At 45.0% G+C, this 22,475-nt stretch overlaps 1 protein-coding gene across 1 annotated transcript in view; it reads right to left on the reverse strand.

Moving 5' to 3' along the window:
• Positions 1 to 22,475, reverse strand: part of znf106a (zinc finger protein 106a) — a 75,355-nt gene that overhangs the window by 21,591 nt on the left and 31,289 nt on the right. The window contains exons 5-13 of the mRNA XM_048599762.1: positions 13,953 to 16,133; positions 12,297 to 12,993; positions 10,847 to 10,916; positions 9,474 to 9,628; positions 7,425 to 7,485; positions 6,400 to 6,747; positions 3,376 to 4,138; positions 2,056 to 2,111; positions 1,551 to 1,696 (exon numbers count right to left, since the gene is read on the reverse strand). Coding sequence (XP_048455719.1) covers positions 1,551 to 1,696; positions 2,056 to 2,111; positions 3,376 to 4,138; positions 6,400 to 6,747; positions 7,425 to 7,485; positions 9,474 to 9,628; positions 10,847 to 10,916; positions 12,297 to 12,993; positions 13,953 to 16,133 — 4,477 coding nt within the window. The remainder of the gene's footprint in view (positions 1 to 1,550; positions 1,697 to 2,055; positions 2,112 to 3,375; positions 4,139 to 6,399; positions 6,748 to 7,424; positions 7,486 to 9,473; positions 9,629 to 10,846; positions 10,917 to 12,296; positions 12,994 to 13,952; positions 16,134 to 22,475) is intronic.

The following is a 22,475-nucleotide window of genomic DNA, read 5'->3' on the forward strand; positions in this document are numbered from 1 at the left end:
TTGCTGCAAGGAGAGTAACCCCAACTTCTCCAATTACAAGTAGGCTATTCAGCCCCTTGATCCCACTGCACCATTCCTTAGGATCATGGGTGACTGGTTAGTGTTAGTTTGTTTTGAATTTCAGTTATTTCCAATGAGAATCTTGCTACTGCTGCCTGAAAAAATAACTTTGTGAGACTGGTTTCTGCCACCTTCTGATGCAGAGTTGCAAAGTCTCTCAACCCTCAGAGAGAAATGTTCTCAACATATCCTAACAAGGTGACTCCTAACATTAAAGCAGAGCCCTCTAGTTCTGGTCTCATCCACAAGACGAAACGTCCTGTCCACATCCACTTTAAGACCATTCAGGATCACATACACTTCAATCAAATTGACTTTTACTCTTCTAAACTACACGGTAGAATCGCACTTCATAAGATAAACCATTCATTCCAGGTATCAATCTCATAAATCTCCTCTGGACTGCCTCCAATGTGTTTCCATCGTTTTTTTTTTAAATAAGGAGACCAAAACTGGTGCAGTTTCACCAATGTCCTCCATTTAGTAATACCCTTTTTAAACATTTTGTTGCCAAACTGAACTCCAAATGCCAGATGTTGGCCCACCTTTTCAACTTTACTTTCAATCAGCAACTCCGTGTCTTGTCCGTGCCATATTTCCCTCCCCATTTCAGGGTTATCTGTAAGTTTAGCGACCATGCTGTCGCTCGACTCATTGAGGTAAATTTAAAAAGTTGGAGATGCCAGCACAGACCCCTGCAGACCTCCACTCATCGCACCCTGCCAATCAGACAAAGACTTATTTACAAGTAGTCTCTGTTCACTGCCAGCCAATCTCCTATCCATGCCAATATATTATCCTCTACAGCTTTTATTTTCTGCAAAAAACCCTTAATGTAGCACCTTATCAAAAGATGTCTGGAAATAAAAGGCCAGTACAGGCTGTCCTTTATCCACTGTATGCATTACTCCTTCAAAGAACTCCAATAATTGGTTAAACATGACTTCCCTTTGAGAATACCATGCTGACTCTTCCCAATTGTTGAGAGTTTTTCCTAAGTGTGCAGCTATAATGATCAATTTGAACACTATCCCATGACAAACGTTTAACAAAAACCAAAAGAACTGTGGATGCTGTAAATCAGACATGAAAACAGAAGTTGCCGGAAAATCTCAGCAGGACTGGCAGCATCTGTGGAGAGAAATCGCAGTTAACGTTTCGAATTCTGAAGGAGGATCACTCAGCCCGAAACTCTTATTTCTCTCCACAGCTGTTCAAGTTATCTGGCCGCTAGCTTTCGGTTTTCTGCTTCCCTCCCTTCTTGAATACGCGCTGTAGCTAAAATCCTGAGTTTAACCGCATCCTTGAACAGGAGGCCCAACTTATTGCTACCAAACCTTTCTTCACAGCCAAAAGTCAATCATTTGTGGCTGCTGTACAGTACACAGAAAACTAATGTCCAATATATTTGGAACCAGATCTTAGTGAAACAAAAAGCAAGATCAATTAATTGGTCCATCAGCAACAGCCCGAGCACAGACTTCTCTTACCATCAGGTTATAGATGCGCACGGTTTTATCAGCGGAGCAGGTATACAGGTGGCCATTGTATATTTGCATGGCATTGACAGATGCCCGGTGACCTTCAAAGGTTCCTTCACTGGGATTATCGTCCTCTGCACCATCTGAAGACACCTCTAAGAGGACAAGGCAGTGATCAGACAGGGAAACAACATGCACTGGTACCTCAAACCATCAGAACTGCTCACTCAAGTTTCACTTAATAGCACACAGACATGTTGGAATTTGCTTGCCTCAGCCCATGATAATCGATACCTGCCTCCTGTTGACCCAGCAAAATACCCTGGTGGTCAATAGAGGAGTGGGAGCATGGAGAGGAGGTGGGTTGGTAGGTTGGGTGCGGGGAACGCAAGGGCAGGACAGAATTAAGGAGACAAGTCATTGTCACTATCCATACAAGCTCAGGGTCATGCCATTCAAACATACCAGCATCCAACAAAATCTCTGTCATCTCGTTCAATATAGGGTTTGATACCTGATGTGTTCCTTGATCCTTTCAATGATGACCCAGGAGTCTGTGTCTCAGCCACACTGTTTAAAAACAGAAAATAAAGGTGGGCACATTGGTGTGGAGGACACCACTGTCATATGGTAAACACAGCCATGTCTCTATCAAAGTTGATCCATGTTGGGACCCTCCTGAGCTAGTGCTGCACAGTTGGAGTTTCAGGCTTCCCCTTTAGACGGCCAAACTGTCCTCGTAGGTGGATGTGAAAGATGCTAATGGCACTACTGGAAGAGAAGCATGGCAGCCCCTCAACCAACACAGTATCTCCTGAAGGATTGTGGGACAAATGTGTTTACATGGAGACTGACAGCCGAGTTTACCCACATGACAACTGGCTGCAAAACATGCCGGGTGTCCTGAGGTTGTGAAAGGTGCTTTCCCCTCACCACCCTTTTAAATCATCGTAGAATCCCTACAGCATGGGAGCAGGCCTTTTGGCCCATCGAGTCCAGACCGACCCTCCTACCCCGTTCCCTGTAAGTCTGCATTTCCCATGGCTAACCCACCTAGCCTGGACACTGTGGACAATTTAGCACAGACAATCCACCTAACCTGCACATCTTTGGACTGTGGGAGGAAACTGGAGGAAACCAGCGCAGACACGGAGGAGAATGTGCAAACTCCACACAGACAGTCGCCCGAGGGTGAGAATCGAACCCGGGTACCTACCGCTGAGAGGCAGCGGTGCTAACCACTGAGCCACCGTGCTCAGTTTTCCTTTTTTCTTTGAAGTGATGGTATTGAACCAGTGAGGCTGGCTTTTGAAAGCACTGACTGCTACTGGATGCAATACCACAGGCCTGAGATTCCTGGCGATGCTGCATCTCCACAGTACGGAGACTAGGCTACAGCACTCTGCTTGGTGTCAATGCTTGAGATCGTTTAACTCGGCAGCAGCTGAGTCTGAGATCTCTCGCTGTAATCTGTCCAGGAGGGACATCACATGTTTACACGGTATCTTTAATGTACTGAAACATCCCCAAGGAGAGAAAACACTCAGTCCCAGGGATAGGTTTTAAAGGACAATCTTAAAGGAGAAGAGAGAGACAGAAAAACAAAGAGGTTTCCAGGGAGGGAATTGTAAAGTGGCAAGGCTCAGGCAGCTGAAAGCATGACCATCCATGCTGGAGTGATTAAACATGGCAAGAGGCCCGTAGTGATGACCAGAGATGGTTGTAGGCCTTAAACAGATTGCGCAGATAGGTAAGGGATCTGAGGAGCAGAAAGAGGAGAATTTGAAAAATGGGGAGATTGCTAGACCTGCCCAGAAACCTCTCCGAGTCTCACCTCTTGGTGACACCAGTCACCATCTCACTGGTCGAAGTTACCTCGTTGCAGCCTGCTTTGGGGGTGTCAGTAGGACACTGACTTGGAATCAGCTGCTCACTAGCTAATTCCACAGATTCCACATCGACAACATCCAGCTGGGCTTTGGGGATTTCCACCAGCTCCACAGAGAAATCACTGTCCGTGGAGGCACTCGCCATTTCACTCTCCCCCTTCGGACCACCTTTCTCCCTGGGGGCGGAGATGCCCTCTGACTCTTGGGGGGTCGAGGTTGTGACCTTTCCCTTGAGCGTCCTTTTGCTTTTCAGTTTGCGGGTGGGTCGGAAATGCTCATTGTCTTGCTCGGTGTCGCTGTTCTCGCCCGGTTGCTCCACCCGGGCTGACTTTTTCTTCCTGAGTTTCTTTTTCTTTTTAACGCCTTTGCCCTCCGAGGGAGTGAAAGACGACTCGACCACCTGCTCGCTCGCCCGGCTCCTCCGATCTTTCTCAGGAAGCTTGGGTTCCTTCCGGCACTTTCCGGCTGGCGGTGGGTTGGGTTGCTCTGGCACAGCAAACGACTTCCTGTGCTGGGTCGCCCCGGTCTCAGCCCCTCTCTGGAGTCTGAACGCCGGGGGAGCCATGCCACGAGCCTCCTCAGTCCCACTTCTGCTGTGGTCGGCAGGTAGACCCACTGCCCCAGGGCCCAGTGGTGAGAGGCCTTCGGTGAGGTGCTGGAGAGGTGGTGGCAACGTGATGATCGGGAAGCCCAGAGATCGCATTTCACCTGCAGGAAACAGAGGGCACAGCCGTTCAGGCGAGACTCAATGGGATCCATCAAACCGTGGATTGCATTTGCCTGATGCGTCATCAGGATGTCCCAACCAATGAGGCTTGGACACATTATTAATGCTAAACTGCAGTGAGACCAAATGCATGGGCTCAATTCCTGCACCAGCTGATGTTACCACGAAGCTCCCCCACCACCTTCTCAACCTCACCCCTTGCTGAGGTGTGGTGACCCTCAGGTTAAACCACCACCAGTTGTTCTCTCTATTAAGAGAACGGCCCTATGGTCTGGTAAGACTATGGTGACTTTATCTTTACCCTATCGCTTTCGCAATAAATGCCAATATTCTACTTGCACTTATTACCTGCTGCACCTGCACACCAGTTTTCTGTGACTCTCATTTGTTATGGGATAAATATTTGCCCGAACAACTCCACATTCCTCGTTAGTTCCAAGGGATTATTTACATTCACCAGAAGGGGCAGACTAAAAACCTCATCCTCCAACATCTTAAAAGCAATAGGTCAACAGTAGTGTCTGCCCTCCTTACAAGCACAAAACATAACAAAAGAAATTATGACACTCAGCCTCATACAGGATATTTGATCAGATGACCAAACACATATTTGAAGACTTAGTTTAAAAGTGTCTTAAAGGAAAGGTTGAGTGGTGAGGAGGTGGCTAGGGATATTCTGGAACTTCTGCCCCAGACTGTCAAAGTCACGAATAGCAAGCTCATCAACATCGAAAATGCTGAAGAGGCCAGGTATCATGCAGGATCCGAGGTTGGAGTGGGTGGTCAGAAAGCAGATGGCTTTCAGTAGAAAGGAGAAGCTTAGGGGTTATCTTTACATTTTGGGATTATTGTGTAGGCAGACATAAGCAGGATCTGAGAGAACTTTACGTGGTCTCTCAGACCCGTGGAGAATGACTACGGTAGTGTGAGAGTGCAGTTGAGTGAACAAGTTGCTGCAGAAATATTGCAGCAAATGGCATAATCTATGGGCTGTAGTGGTTCAAGAAGGCAGTTCCCCACCACCTTCTCAAGGACAACTAGCGATGGTCAAGAAATGCTGGCCCAGCCAGCAATGCCCAACTCCCACAAGTAATTTATTTAAAAAAAAAGGCTGGATTATTCTGACAAAAAAACCCCTAAAGAATTGTAGATGTTGGAGATCAGAAACAAAAACAGAAATTGCTGGAGAAATTCAGCAGGTCAGGCAGCGTCTGTGGAGGAAAAGCAGAGTTAACGTTTCAGGTCCAATGACCCTGCTTCAGAACTGAAGAGGGTCTCTGAAGAAGGAACCGAAATGTTAACTCTGATTTTCTCCGTGGATGCTGCCTGACGTGCTGAGTTTCTCCAGCAAATTTCTGTTTTTGTTTCTAGATTATTTAGATTGTGAAAGTGCAGTTGTAAGTAAACGAAGATAGATTTTTTTTTCAGGGATGGATATAGAAGGAGGAAATGCTGAGACACAGAAGGGGGATGAAATGGGATAAAAATCATGGATGGTCTTATCTGAAATTGATTCCAGGGAACAGAGAGGCTCACATGAAATGGAAGGGCCAATAGCAGAGCCATAAATACAGGCTGAATAGTCCATAGAGAACTGGAGACATCAGTGCAAGGACAATCAGAGAGGTAGGAGAGGTGCTGACTAGCAATCCTTGGTATACAGCCACAAATCTTACTGCCTGCAAAACTCTTCCATGTAGTAAAGCAAAACAAGGTGCCGTACCAGACCAATATCATACGAATTATGACAAGTTACCAAGTCAGGAAGTATTAGGACACATAATCAAAAGCTTGGTCATAAAGCTAGGTTTAACGAAGGCATTAAGAGGGAATGGGAGAGGATTCCAGAAGCTAGGGCACAGGCAGGTGAAAACACAACCACCAGTGAAGGACAAATAGAAATCAGGGACATCAAAGAGGGGTCTGGCATGTCCTCTCAAGTGGATGTAAAAACACTATTTCATAGAACAGCAGGTGAAGCTTTACATCAGGGTCCTGATCAATATCTATCTTTCAACTAGTATGACCAAAACAGATTATCTGCTAGTTGATCACGTAACTATTAGCGGGATCGCGATGAGTACAAATTGTCTTGCCATGTTTTCCAAATTCAGTGATAACACTAAGTACTTCATTAGCATTGCAATGCCCAGGCACACGCAAGGTTCGATGCTTCAACTTATCAAGGTGCTGCATCATCAATGCATGTTTTGTTTCCCTACCCCACCCCATCACCATGTACCTTTGCCATGGGCTCCTGTAAGTGACGATGAGGCAGAATGAAGACCACTGCTCGGCGCCCAGGGGTCTTTTGCATTCTCTTCTGTCCCTTTCGGAGAGACAGGCTCCTGCTTAATGGAAGTGTCCGGCATTGCTTTCTCCACAGAGGTCTGAAGAGCAGGGGCTGTTTCGCCGTTGCGCGGCTGGGAGATGGAGCTGGGGCGGGGGAATGAGTTGGTCAGTAAGGGTGACGAGAATGGGGTCTGGAAATTGAGCTCAGTCACTCCAACCTGCAGCTTGCTGCTGCTGCTGCTGCTCCTTTCGATGGCTAGGCTCAGTGGCTGTCTCTCCCTGGTAGGATCATAGGATTCTGAAGAAGACCACAAAGATTCTGTCAGGAACGCAGCAAATTAACGTGCATCAATCAAAGACACAGGCCCTGGTAACTTCTATGAAAATGGGGAGAAATAATCGTGAACAGCCTGCCCTCCACTGACACCAGCAGCCTTACTAGCTGAATCACCCCTCTGCACCTACCCATTCACTCTACCAACGGAGGAAGGGTCACAGGACCTGAAACGTTTTTTCCTTCACAGATGCTGCCAGACCTGCTGAACTTTTCCAGCAATTTCTGTTTTGTTTCCCTCTACCAACAGAACTCCTGTAGCAGATCTTATTCCTGTTCGCTCTCCAAACAGAACATCCCACTTGCACTCAATCCCAGTGGAGTTCCCAACCAGTTACCACTCCCAGACAGGTACCAATACCAACCCCAGCCCACAGCCCACCTTGCAAAGCTCCCTCTGTCCTCACACTCTTTACCCCACCAACCCCCTGTACATCCCAGTCCTGCATTTCCTCACCTCAGCCTCACTCCCAATACCTCTTTCCCAACATCACCTCCTAATCTACTAATCAATAGGCACAAATGCGATGCCAGACCCGATCTGAATCCTGAGTGAGAGCTATCTTGGGACCTGACTCCAGGAGTGTCAGCCTGGATTCTGCATTGCAGTCTTTGGTGTGAGTCTTCTAACTGAAACACACCTTGTAGTCCTTGAAGGATTTCAATTCTCTTGCTCCTCAATGTGCTCATTTCCAGAGTGATCTGTACAGAAGATAAAAAGGGACCAGTGATAAACAGTAATGTGTTCCCAGAGTGCTGTGTACATTGGAACCTCTCACAAGGCAATGTAAAACTGTAAGGAAGACTCATTTTGTCACAGCTTTATGTCTTGTGCTCATCAGGATAATCTGTAAGAGTACTAATGTAAACGGAGACTTCTAAAGAAACATTCAGTTATGGGATGGCTGGACCAGCGTTTGTTGCCCTTGAGGAGGTGGTGGTGAACTGCCTTCTTGCACCAGTGCAGTCCACATGCTGTAGGTAGACCCACAATGGGAGGGAAATCCAGGATATTGACCCAGCGACCGGAGTGAATATATTTCCACATCAGGATAGTGATTGGCTTCGATGGAAACATGCAAATGGACGCTTCCATATATTAGCTGTCCTTCTAGATGGAAACGGTTGAGAGTTTAGAAGGTGCTGTCTAACGAACCTGTTGAATCCTGCAGTGCATCTTGTAGATAGAACACATTGCTGCTACTGAGCATCAGTGGCGGAGTGGATGTGGTGCTAATCAAGCGGGCTGCAGTGTCCTGGATGGTGTCAAGCTTCTTTGAGTGTTGTTGGAACTGCACTCATCCAGGCAAGTGGGGAGTATTCCATCACACTCCTGACTTGTGCCTTGTAGATGGCTTTGGGAAGCCAGGAGGTGAATTACTCACAACAGGATTCCTGCCTCTGACCTGCTGTTATAGCTACAGTATCTATGTGGCTAATCCAGTTTAGTTTCTGGTCAATTGTAACCTCCAGGATGTTGGTAGTGGGGAGTTCAATGATGATTATGCCATTGAATTTCAAGATAGTTAGGTTTTCTCTTGTTGGAGACAGTCATTGTCTAGCATTTGAACGGTACAAATGTTACTTGCCACTTGTCAGCCTAAGCCTGGACATTGTCCAGATCTTGCTGCATTTTAACGTGGACTGATTCAGTCCTTGAGGAGTCACAAATGGTGCTGAACATCGCGCAATCATCAAAGAACATTCTCACTTCTGACCTTATGGTGGAGGGAAGGTCATTGATGAAGCAGCTGAAGGCAGATAGGCCTAGGGCACTCCCCTGGATAACTGATACCAAAATGTCCTGGAGCTGAGATGACTGACTCCCAACAACTGCAACTATTTTCCTTTGTAGTAGGTATGACCTAACCAGCAGCCAACAGAACAGGATATATCCCGGGACGGTGATAGTGTCAACTGGGACTTTGCAAGGTACGATTCCGTGAGTACGACTATGTCAGGCTGTTGTTTGACTTGTCTGAGAGGCAGCTTTCCCAATTTTGGCACTAGCCCCCTAGAGATCAGTAAGAAGCACTTCCAGGATTGATAGGGCTGTGTTTGCCATCATCATTTCGAGTTTTAGGTGGTCCATCTGTATCTATTCCATTCTTTCGATTTCGTAGCAGTTGGGGAGGCCATTTCAGAGTCAGATAAGGCTCAATACCGTGAATCTGGAGTCACATGTAAGCCAGACCAGGTAAGGACGGCAGATTTGCTTCTATAAATGACATTAGTGAACCATATGGGGTTTTTAACAACAATTAGCAGTGGTTTTGTGGGCATCATTATTTCACATGTGGAGAATCATGACTGATTGGCAGGTAGACTAAAAGATGTTGACATGGTGGATGCCCTGGACAATGGTCAATGACACTTAACAGCCAGGTTTTGTTTAAATTTCAACCCAGGCAGGTTAACTCTGATTGGTCAAGGCATTGCCCTGAGAAATGAACCAGCGAATGGCTGTCACCTATTTTGTTGAGTTGATACATGCAGTGTGCGCATGTTTGTTAAACACCACCGTCATCAAGCACTGAACTACGTGCCCCTTTAAAACTATTTATTGACAAGTATTAATATATATGGACAGTTTCTCAAAATATGATATCCCATTCTTAGACCATATCGAATGTCACATCTCATTCATTGGTTTAACTCAGAAGACATTTTTATTCCAATATAGCAAGTACCTGTTGTTTGAGAACCAACAGCTTTTGAACCTCAATGTAGGCAGCTTGGAGTGCAGCACGTGCTTGCAGTAGATTACCATCCAAACCTTGCAGGGCCTTGTTCAACTCATCCTCCCGCAGTGAAATGTTCAGCAAGTGGTCCACCTGGCACCTTTCTGGAATTAGATAATTGACAGGTTGAATCCTGACCCACTCTAACATGGCACTCACCGAGGATGGTACAGGTAGAACATCAATGCATATCAAAATAAAGCATCTGAGCCACTTGCTTGGTGCTCAATGTCTTCAAGAGTTGGGGGTAACATTGTGCCATATTCAGGCACAGTATAAATCTTACACGATCGAAGGACTGGACACTGGAATTAACTGCTTTGTCACGGTTAATGGATGGTCAGTGTGGGTTAGAGGGGTAGTTTTTTTTTAAAAAGGCCTGATCAATTTATTGACTTCCTGGCATACTGTAAAATCCCACACTTCTAGGGCTCTACCTGAACCGTGAGCCTCTCACTCTTTGCCTGCAGATGCAGATCTGCTGCCCAATAGCGAGAGACCCTGCTAACTGCTGGTGCAAAATCCAAATAGGCAGAGGTTGGAAATCTGAAATAAATGCTGGGAATACTCAGCAGGTCAGGCAGCAGCTGTAAGGAAAGGAACGTATTCTTATTTCAAGTTTATAATCCCCTTGGTGAATCTGGACAAAACGGAGACATGTGACAGGTTTTAAGAAACATCCGAGGCAGAGAAGGTGTGCACAAAGAACAAAGGAGAAGTCCTCTGTTAGGGTGGAACAGCGAGAACGAAAGGGCGATGGCACAAGGATAAAGAGGATGGAAACAGTAAGTATGGAGTAGGCTTAAACAGCAACAATAAAACCAGTGACTAATAGAAATGCGAGCAGTCATTGTGATCTGAAATTGATGAACTCAGTGTTAAGTCCAGAAAGCTGTAAAACCTCCTAATTGAAGGACAAAGGTAATTCCTCGAGTTTCTGTTGAGCTTTACTGCAGGAGGTTGGGCACAGAGGGGTCAGAGCAGTGTGGAGCATTAAAAAGGCAGGTCATTGCTAACTCAGCATTACACTTGTGAACTAAACAGAAGTGTCCAGCAAAGCTTGGAACGGAGCTCTCCATTAACTGCTCAGACTGAGAGAAGAGAAAAATTCAGCACAAGGACATCACAAAACAAGAGGTTTCTTGTGATGCAGTGGTAGTTTCCCTACCTCTGAGCCAGGAGACTGGGGTTCAAGTCCTACCTGCTCCAGAGGCATCTCTGAACAGGTTGATTAGAAAATATACATAATGGAATAAGTTAGAGGCTCGGCCAAACCAGTGAGGATTTGAGTGTACTGGGGCAATTAGAATAGAACCACTTACCTCTTTTGCTCTTGAGTTTCCTTCTCTTATTTTTCCTTTCCAAACAAGGGACCTCTGGAGATAGAACATCCTACACAAGCAGAAAACATCAATACAGTCACTTAATTGTTCTATGCATTTCACTGCTAAGATCAATTCCATTCTCATCACGCTCTGCACTGTACAGCCTGGCCTGATAGCTAATGTCGTCAATTGTCAACGTTATTTATTCTTCACAGACTGGAAAGACTGGGTCCGATAACGATCCCTCGGTTGAATTAGTTGATCTTAGCCTCAGCCTCGATGCCTAGCTGACTGTAAACGCTGGTTAGGCAGGGCTGCTGAGATTGTTATCGGGAAGGGTGCGAGAATTAAAGAGGACACGTGCCAACTCTCACCATCTAGGGCTGCCAGATGAAGAATTCACACAACAGGGGCAGAACTACAAACACCTTCAGAACAATCCAGGTCAGAAAACGTTGAGGGGTACTGGTTGCAAAAAGTTCTTTTTAAAAAAAATTCATTCGTGAGATGTAGGTATCACTGGTTAGCTCCATACTGACTGCTCTTTCCTTGCTGCCTTAAGGTGCGACTTTGGGACCTTCGTGAATTGCCAGTGGCTTGTTCGATGACTTCCAACAGCAGTAAAGGGTCAAATCACGTTGGTGAGAGGCTGGAGTCATATAAAGGCCAGACCAGGCAAGTTCAACTGTTTTTCTCCCCTAAAGGATTGTTAGTAGGGCTCTCTTGTGGTGCAGCGGTATTGTCTATACCCCCTATCCGGGAGGCCCAGGGTCAAGTCCCACCTGTTCCAGAGGTGTGTAATAATTATCTGAACAGATTGATTAAAAAAGCTTCAGTAAAAAGGAAGGATCATTAGTGAAGCGGTGGACTTTTAAGATAAATCAACAGTTTGATTCTCACTATTACCGACACTAGTTTTTTATTTACAGATTTTATCTATTGAATCAAATTCAGATTCTAAAAAACATCCTGAGTGGGATTTGACATTGCATTTGCTGGATTATTAGTTCAAGCCCCCAAGTATTAGTCAAATAACAATCTAAGTAGAGGACAGTGGTTTTGAAAAACCTCTTTTCCTCAGGGCGAATGCACCAAATGAAGTGAGGTTCTTAGTGTAAGGGAGTGGGAACAGTGAGGCAATAAATGTCTAAAATGGGAAGCCAGTGAGAGCTTATCTTCCTGCTATTATTAAATCCAGTAGGGATTCTACATCAATGAAATCAATTCAAGAGGAACGTTTTTCCCCCGGAGAGTGATTAAAATGTGGAATTTACAACCATATGGAGTAGAGGTGAAGGGCATAAACTCAAAAAGGAAGGTACATTGAAAGAAAAGAATTTGAGGAAATAACAGACGGCTCTTGGGGACTATCCACTCCTGGGTAGATCAGCTGAATAACCTGCTTCTGTGTAATTCTACCGAATGCAGTGAGTAGCATTAAACTTACAGTTGTCGCTCTTCTTTTCTTCCCCAGGGTCTGAGCGTCATTGAGTTCCCCTCCAGAGGTGTAGCTGCTATCAGTCGCCCCTTCTGCTGCATTAGGTCCTGATACTGCAGCTAAAGAGCTCTGCTGGGCAAACACCTTGGCCTTCTGGGCTGCTGTAGCAGTGTTCTGCCCACTGGGGCCATCGCTGGTGGGGCTGGGGCACTTCTTCCCTGGGCCACTGTTTGTCGTGGAAACACATTCAAACTCAAGGCGTGAGTTTGAAGCCTGCTCGGTCTTCACGGAGGGAAGCCCCTGGGTGGACGTGCTGGTATCAGGCATAGGGTTGTCGCTGCTGCTGCCGCCGAACCGGACTGGACTGGGGAAAGCAGGACTGTTGCAGGTGGCCGGTTTCTCCCGGGAGGCCAGCGAGTTCGGTTCCGGAGGCACGGGAGGTAGCTGGCCGTTCGAAATATTGGCAGCACTTTCACTGGATCGGAGCCCCTCGGAGTCTTTCACCTCATCGCCAAACAGGCTATAAATTGACCTCCTATCCGTGACCACGCTGCTTTCAGAGAGGCTGCGCTTCCGGATAGTCCCACTTGGAGCAATGGAGATCCCTTCCCATTGAAAACCTTCCAGAGAGGATAGATTTTCATCCTCATCCAGCTCCAGGGCTTCCAGCCCAGTTTGCATGGAGGGAACCATCTCAATCCCAAACCTGGAAAAAGAACCACATTATGAACCCACAAGCTGTGCCTAGGTACAGTCCAACAGCGAAGTCGAAACCAGGATGACCATGGACAGTCACAGGCACCCAGCCCTCACGTGAGATGGGAATAAGAAAATATTCAGAGATCTGGGAACAATATTGGGTAGGGGATGGGGAAGACATCAGAAAAAGAGGAAAGGGACAGTGGACAAGAAAGAGTTGGGGAGGGGACAGAGGATGTAGATGATATGAGAGAGGGGGACAAAGGAAAAGCAAGTGAATGCTCAGGAAGAGGCAGGCATGTCTAAATTGGGAGAGAGATCCCAACCCAGACTCAAAAGCAGTCTGCACCTGCCCAGTCACCTTGAGACCTTCAGACTGGCAAGTACAGCTGGGGGATGAAAATCCAGGCACAAAGTTCAAATGATTGCTGAGTGTTGTTAAGCTTTTACTGGAGAACCCACCCCCTCCAAATCAATTCCCAAGCCCTACCACATCGTGTCAAAGCCCCTCCAGGTTCCGGTCGTTCAGGAACCATTTCATCTCCACCCAATTCTCTCTTGCGTACCCCTTTACTCAAAGCAATGAGCTCCCAGATTCTAGTTTGGTTAACTTGATCGTGAGGTCGAGCTCATCCCTAGGAGCATCTCACTGCGCTCAGGGAATCAAGGAGCAGAACTCAACCACACCCCGCTTGTGATGAATGGTCTTCAGTAAAATGATACTTGAGTCACCAGCCACCCCGACCAGGGAGTTTACAAGAAGACAAGACTTTTAATGCCTTTCAGAGCACCTGAGAATGCTTTCACATAATTGCCGAGTAGTGGCTAAGAATGACCTGACTTAACTTAATGGACCAGCTACATCACAGTGTGTGAGGTCAAGACAGGATCATGAGTTACTGAAAGACCAGACAGATTACGAGAACTAAACAGGGGGAGAAGAAAACAAATTTTTTCCGTACTGACCTCGGCAAGCCCTTGCCAAGCTCCTGCTTCTTCTTTGCAACCTGCTGAATGACTTGATCCCAGTTGACGTGACGCCGCGACACGTTCAACAGCTGGCGCAAGGTTGGTTTTAAGCCTGATTCCTTTTCTGATTCACTCTTTCTTTGGCTCCCGATGCTGCGAATTCTGCGGGCAATGTTGAGGTTGGGTTCAGGGACGTGAGTCCCAGGCCTTGACTTTGCGTTGATGTGGCGGGTCAGATCTCTCTGTAGTGAGGTGGGAAGCCCGAGTTTGTTGAGCTCCGAGAGGACATGGTTGGAGTTTTGAGACCCTCCGTTCTGCAGCTCCGAGTCGGAAGAACAATTATCGCTGGTCTTGCCATAGGCAGTGCTTTGAATCTCATTATCGCTTTTGGTTTCAATCATTGCAAAGGATAAAGTAGTAGGTGAGCGAACACTGGTTTCTGCAGCTGAGGTGGCCTTACACGCTCCTTTTGCAGCTGAAAGTTCACAATTCACACCATCACCATTCTGAGAGTATAACATAGCCATATCCTGTTTCAATGGATTGGAACTTAGTTGCTCCTGACCTGAACAAATGCTGGCTGGGTCTACACAAATAGTTTGCTTTATTTCTTCTGAGATGTCAGTAAAGTCCTCTTCACTAATTTCTTCACCACTCAACTGTGCTTCTGGCTTGATTGGATCTGCAGTAGCCGCTGCTGGGGGTGACTTGCGAGCCGTTTTAGTGTTGCTATTTTTCCAGTTACTCTCCGCGGACTCCGTACAAGCTTCCCGCTGGCTGTGCTTCATTGCCTCAGTCTGACTGCACCTCAAAGCTTCTCTGGCACGCCTGAGCTCCTCACTCAAACTGCTGTCCACCTGGTATTTACCGGCACTGTTTGGCACATCCAGTGAAGATTGTATGGTCAGGCTCGGGCTGGATCGTGTTGAAAGTGGAGCTCCTGATGCACTAAGTGGGCTGTTTGGCTGTAGTGTGGCATTACTGACTAGAGAGCATCCCCGTGTTTCTAAACCAGGTTTGCTCAGGCACTTCCCACTCTCTGTGCTACACGAAGATTTATTTTCTTTCGAATGCGAATTTGAAGCACAGGGTGTGAATTCAGGAGGAGGAAACGATTTGGTGCGAATTGTGACAGGAACCCGACTGCCCTCTGTGTCTATTACTTGGGTTCCATTCTCAGACGTGCCTGCTCGCTGATTCAGAGAACTCTTACAGCCACTCAGTTCACCACTTGTCTTCCCAGGGACGGAGGCTGCGCTGCCCTCATGTTGTTTCTCCAGCTCTGTCGGTTTTTGCGATGCGCTACCTTTCCCGGAATTGTCGCTGCCTCTGCACTTAGTCCCGGGATCCCTGGCGGCCATAGGCACCTCTGCAGATTTATGAGATCGATAAGGGGCCCACCGATGTCTCTTATCTCTTGAGGGGCTCAAGCATTTCCCCCCGTTTTGATCTTCTTTACTCAGATTGTTCTCCTGTTGGTCAAACCTCAGCATTCCTTCACTTGGCACATCATCTCTGGTGAAATCCATATGGTAGCCCTGGAAGGTGTAATCACCCAGGTTCCACCTGTCGCCACAGTCCCTCTGCGCCAACGCTGCTCCTCTGCCGTCAGCTGCCCGCCTCCAGCTTTGTGTTTTCTCCCAGGCATGCCGATCTCTTGTACTTTTAGTCTCTTTTTTGTTCAGCTTATGCAATTTCCCCTTGTTGTTTAAAACGCAAGGCTGGAATCTCGGGTTCGGACGACTGGTCATGTACTGAGATGGACTGTCCCCTTTGCTGCTGGCATTGGTGTTCCAGTTGGGTGCTCCACTCTGGCTTTGGGGGTGCCAGCCAGACACTCCACCTGATCCATTGGGATGCCAGTTGTATTTGGAATACCACTGCGGTGCGCCTCCTGAACCATTCGAGTGCCAATTATAAGATCCCCTTGATGAGTGCCAGTTCGAAGGAGCCCCTGGATTGGTCTTCCAATGGCAATATTGAAAACTGCTCGATCTGGAGTTTCCATAATCCCGTGACTCCCAGTCCCAATTGCACTCTCCTTTCTCATGATGCCATGGTGACGGATTATATTTGCTCATGGATTCTGGGTACGCCTGTCGATCTTCTCGTGGCCTTCTGTGCTGCCTGTCATCATTTTCTGTTGCTCTGTTCCACGGTATTGTAGTATCATTCTTTCTGCATGAATAGAAAATGGAAGCAGTCAGACAGAATTATAGCGCTTAGAACATGCAGAAAGACCATTAAGCCGGTCATTCCTTCACCCGCTCTTCAACTGGAGCTATCTACTCAGCCATTTCCAGCCCCTTTTCTATCATATTGCATTTTTCCTTTCCAAATACTGCTCTAATTCCCCCCTAAATATGATAACAATTCCTGCTCAGCAATAATTAATGTATACCATTTCATGTGCTAAATTCTCTACAAGTTAAAACAATTGTCAACTCTTGAAACCTACTCTAATCTTCAGTTAGATTTCCTGTCCTTGACTTTCATCCTGACTGTGGCCTCCTGTTCACCATTCCCTAATGCCCTGCATCTGACCACTGGTGACAGAGTTAGCACTTGCTCTGCAAACACACTTTCCTGCCACTACACCCTTTTCTTTAAAACACTAAGAGCCCTTCTTTTTGTCTAAACCTTCAGCCTCTCCTACGGTCATATGTTCTACTCTACTTACTATTTCTCTATTGACCTGAAACACTGAAATTTGCGAGATGATTATGTTTTATAACTTCAACTCAAAACCATATCAGAGAATTGTGGAAAGAAACATGTACTTTTCATTCCTGATAAACACCTCAGTTTGGAGAAATACCCATGAGTTACTTTTACTCAAGTAAGAATTCATTGAGATGGAATGCCAGTTTTAATACCTTTCATAGTATCCCACAGAACAGAGCACAGGCACTAACGAGACATAGGCAGAAGAGTTGGAAATCTCTGTCCGGCAAGTCTTTGTCGTTCTTTTCAAAACAGTGGACAGCAGAAGTAACTTCTCAATGTAGAGAAGTTTTACTTGAACTGACAACTGGTGGTGTAGTGGATGGTGAAGAAGTATATCTAAGATTACAAAGAGATCTTGATCAATTGGGTCAATAGGCTGAGGAGTTGAATTTAGTTTGAATAAATGCGAGACATTGCATTTTGGTAAAACAAACAAGGGCACGGCTTATTCAATCAAACTAGGGCCCTTGGTAGTGTTGTAGAACAGAGAGACCTAGGGGTTCAAGTACATAGTGCTTCAGAGTTTGTATGTAGACAAGGCTGTAAAGAAGGAGTTTAGCACGCTGGCCTTTATTGCTCAGGCCTTCTGAGTATAGGAGTTAGGACGCCATGTTGAGAGTTGTACAGGATGTTGGTGAGGTCTCTTCTGGAGTACTGTGTTCAGTTTTAGTTGCCTTGCTATACGGAGGATATTATTAAGCTAGAGGAGACTCAGAAAAAGATTTACCAGGATGTTGCCGGGAATGGAGGGTTTGAATTATAAGGAGAGACTGGATAGGCTGGGACTTTTCCCACTGGACCATAGGAGGCTGAGGGGTGACCTTATTGAGGTTTATAGAATAATGAGTGGTATAGATAAGGTGAAAGACAGGTGGCCCTTTCCCTAGGGTTGGCGATATCAAGACTAGGGGGCATATTTTTAAGGTGAGAGGAGAAAGATTTAAAACAGACATGAGGGACAACTTTTTTTCATACACAGAGTAGTTCATCTGTGAAACAAACTTCCAGAGGAAGTAGTGGATATGGGTACAGTTACAATGTTTAAAAGACATTTGGATAAGTTCATGAATACGATATGTTTGGAAGGCAGACAGGTGGGACAGTTTAGTTTGGGATTTTGGTCAGCAAATCAAAGGGTTTGTTTTTGTGCTGCGTGACTCTGTGACTCTATGACAAAACCTTACAAAGGAGTCCGATAAGGTTCCTCTGCAATTCCGAATCATCAACTGTGGCCCAAGAGAGAGAAGAATTCATTGAAGTGCTTTGCTGTTGTTTTTTGGCTCCATGAAAACACAAGTGGAGGGGAATGCATGTCACAGGACACTAGGGGATTGGATTCAGTGTAGCAGAGAGGGATGATCCTTGCTAATAGCCAATTATCCTTTATTACAACATCTCTGCCAGAAGCTCGATGTAGGGTAAAAGCATACAAGATATATTTTGGTTGTGTTGTTGGATGCAAAACTTAACCTTTTATATTATTATGATTTGCGTATTATTTGCCTTTTAATTAATGTTTGGTCTATGTTGTTTTTAATCTCTTTGTTACTGTGTAAACTTGAAAAAATGAAATATTGTCATTCAGTCCTTCTGTTGTCATTATTAAAGCTCATCTCTTTCAAAATGTTATCATTCTGTGGTAAGTGTAACACGGTGAAGCACACTGTGACAGTGTGCATAGCTGTTCCTGTCTAAGCCTGAAGGTAATTTGCAGTTTTTCAGCAGTTGTTTGCATTTACTGCAGTTTCAAACATTGTGTCTATCTTTGTGAGAGTCACTTGCTGAAACAGAAACTACAGCTCCCAGTTTCTGTGAGAGGGAGTTGAAAATTGGAAATCCCGGCCATGATGGCTAAGAAATCAGACTGTGGCTCATACTGCCTATGGAAATGGAAGCATGGTCAAATTTTACCCAATGGACAGAAAAGGCAAGATTCAGAGTTAATGTTTTTAAGCACAGGGTGGACAGTTTGGTAGTGATAGAGAAACTGACTATAAAACACCCAAGGTGGATAGTTGCGACAGCTGGAAGACATCCAAAACAGTTGATTCTGGGAGCAGAGTTGAGAAAGATCCCAAAATATGCACCTTGTGACAGACATTCTATCCATGGAATGTGGGAGTAATAAATTTGTTGTCAGCTGGGATTGCAGGCCTAATTTCCACGCAAGTAAACAAAACTCTACCTGGGAAGAAGAGAGGTTTCAGACACTTTCTGGCTAAGATGATTGCCATATATGCCAGTGGACTGCTTGAGAAATTTGAGAGATTTATCTATTGTTATTGTATTTCTATTAAAAGTGTAATTGTACAGTTCCTACAGAATACAATTTGCCAATTCATTTGCATTTATTTTGGTTTGACTGAGTTAAAGTTTAAAAATCTAAATCTTGACTAATGGTTTCTGCCGTTGGATCAAATGGGAAGTTTTGCAGGACTTTAGTGGTCTCTACAGGAGATGCAACAAAATTAGACCTTCTTCAGATTAGTTAAAAAAAAACAGCCCACAGTACAAGTTGGGTTTGAGGGGGATAACATGTTATTTTTGGCATAAAATAGCTACATATGAAGGCTGAATGTTGGAAGAAGAACAAACTGTAATATTTGTACTGTTGCACAATGTCCCTGCCTAGAAAATATTTTCTAATGAGTAAAGCTCATGATAAATAGGTACCTTCTCATGTGTTTATTAATAGTCTGGGTTACAGAAATTTATAGGCATTTTCTCTTTAATGGTAAAGTTGTCTAGTAAGAGAGGCAAGCTGATTGATATCCTTAGAGATACAGGGGTGGCAGAGCCACCAATGGCTGATGATATGCATTCCCCTGCAGATAGTTCACTGAATGCAAAGATATTGATTCAGGATATTAAACTGCCCATTGTAGAGGCTTAATTTAAGGCAGAGATTGGACACTGCCATTTAAGATTGCCACCTTGATCCATCTGTGCACACACTGTTTGTTGTACCCTTGACATCAGCCATTCCTTTTGATGCACCATTTCAGGCTTCTCCCAGAAAACTCAACTGGATTAGAGCCTAATCAAATTTGCTGCGATTGGGTTAACAAATGATAAAAGGAACAGCCTTGTAAAAAAAAAAGTCACAGCTGGAAAATGACAGTCACATGCAATTAAAATACAGGGAAAAACATCTGCATAAAATTCCAAAAACAGTCAGTACTTGAAAAGCTACACCCAAGGGCTTCTGCCAAGTATACCTGTATTTTATCATTTACATGGATTTGCAATACACGGTGCTTTGCTGTGGTGTGGCGGGGGGGAGGTGGTGGAGTTTAAGAAGTTACTCTCCAATCTCGATCACATTACTCCATTTAGCAGTGGTGTTAGTCACAATGTAGCCTAAGTTAAACCATGACCTAGTCACTGGTCCTGTTACTGCTTGTCATTCCTCATTTGCCCACTGAAGATGTGGATCAACATTCCCTCTAAGCTGTGAGTCCAAGGTTCCGTTTGCTGACACATTGACTTCCGATTTTAGAAGTTGAGGCCACGTACTGAGCAACAAAATTAGAGGGAATATTGGTGTGGAGCCCTGGGAAGCAGCTGAAAATAAAGTGTTAAATCGCCAACGATCTCAGGAAAGCCTAGCAAGTCTGCCGAAACTAAGGTTTGACAGGAAAAGCTGAGTGACTGGAGAGAACGTTGTGAATCTGCTGCTAATAATGATATCTCCAACAAAGATGGGCCTGAAGAGTTAGAAACTCTAATATAAAAACAGAAAGTACTGGAAAAACTCAGCAGGTCAGGCAGCATCCATGGAGAAAGAAACAGAATTAATGCATCGAGTCCAATGATACTTTCTTGTGACAACTTCTTCCGAACAGACTTGAAACAAATGCTGCCAGACCGGCTGAGTTTCTCCAGCACTCTAGCACCCACAATATTTTGCTTTCTTTTGAATCTGCCTGCTAATTTAAAAATTACACTTAAAAATTATCAAGATAAAGAGACGTTAATAACATTCAGAAACTTGTAAATAGCTTGAACAAAAAAAAAAATGCAGGAAAAGCATGAGTTAAATGTAGCAAAGGTCACACAACATCAGGTTATAATCCAATAGGTTTATTTGAAATCGCAAGCTTTTGGAGCGCTGCTCCTTTGACAGCTGAAGTGACGAAGGAGCAGCGCTACAAAAGCTTGTGACTTCAAACAAAAACCTGCTGGACTATAACATGTGTCGTGTGACTTCTGACCTTGTTTATTCCAGTCCAACACCGGCATCTCCAAATCATAAACGTGGCAAAGCAGATAGCAACAGTACTTAAGTCTAATGGCGCAAATTGGAGGAATATGCTTTGTAAGAGAATGAGGAGGTTGAGTGAAATGTAAACATGACAGACCATCAGGAAAAAAAAATTGTTCAAAGATGTGAACCTCATTCATTGGTTTCTATTGTTGGAGAAGTCTGCTTCTTTTAGGATATTTATTTCAATGTGGATCAGAATGTCCCCTCTTACTGATTCACTAACCAGTATAAACAAACTTACTTCTCGTAAAAGAATCCACAACTATTAGATCAACCCTTGCCCCTCTCTATTTCTCACTGAAATCATACAAACAAGAATAGGCCATTTAGCCTTCATGTTCATTCCGCATTAGCTTCCACAAATGCACCAAAGACACCCAAGCTGTACCTTCACCGCTTCAGTCCATCCTTGTACTATCTCCGATTTGTCATGTGACATGCTTGGTGTCCACTGTTAGATGAGGAGATATCTCCAACTGAGTATTGGGAAAACAAAAGCCATAGATGTCAGTCCCTGCCCTCTGCCCCCTAAACACCAACTCTATGCCTCACTCTGGTAGGTATTCAAGGCCGAACCCGAGCTGAGCTTGGAACCCCACACCTGCTCCATCACTAAGATTGCTTGCTCCCAATTTTAAAATAATTCCTGTATTCGCCAGGCTTCAGTTCATCTGCTCTCAAAATCCTCCTCCATGCCATTGTTACCTCTAGTTTTGACAACAGCAATGTTCTCGTCTGGTTAAAGCACGTGGAATTGAGGGAAATTTGGCGAGACGGATCAGAAACTGGCTTAGTAATAGATTAGTGGTAGAAGGTTGTTTGAGTTACTGGAGGCTGGTATCCAGCGGTGTACCACAAGGATCAGTACTGGAACCATTGTTGTTATATGCATAAATGATATAGATGAAAATGTAGGGAGATTGTTAAACAAATTTGCAGATGACACCAAGATTGGTGAAGTGGTTAATAGTGAAGAAGAGAGTTGTATGTTACAGTAAGATATAGATGGGTTGATTAGATGGGCAGACCAGTGGTATATGGTATTTAACTCTGATAAGCTCAAGGTGATGAACTTTGAAAGAAGTAATAAGAAGATGAGGGAATATTTAATGAATGGCAGGACAATGGGCAGCTTAGAAGAACAAAGGGATCTTGTGGTAATTAATCACAGATCCCTGAATTCGGCAGGGTATGTGAATAGAATAGCTAAGACAACTTATGGGACACTTGCTTTCATCGGTTGTGACATAAAGTAGAACAGCAGGGAGGTGATGTTGGAGTTGTACACAGCACTGGTCAAGCTACAACTGGAGTACTCCATCCAGTTCTGGTCACCTCACTACAAGAAGGATGTGATAACACCAGAGCGGGTACAGAAGTAGTTCACCAGGATGTTGCCCGGGATGGAGAAATTGAGCTATAAAGAGAGAGACTGGACAGGCTTGGATTGTTTTCTTTAGAGCACAGAAGACTTGGGGGGACATGATTGAGGTGTATAAGATTATGAGGGCTACGGACAAGGTGAA

The sequence above is a fragment of the Rhincodon typus genome, chromosome 8, assembly GCF_021869965.1.
Source record: "Rhincodon typus isolate 14 chromosome 8, sRhiTyp1.1, whole genome shotgun sequence".
In the NCBI taxonomy this organism is placed as follows: domain Eukaryota; kingdom Metazoa; phylum Chordata; class Chondrichthyes; order Orectolobiformes; family Rhincodontidae; genus Rhincodon; species Rhincodon typus.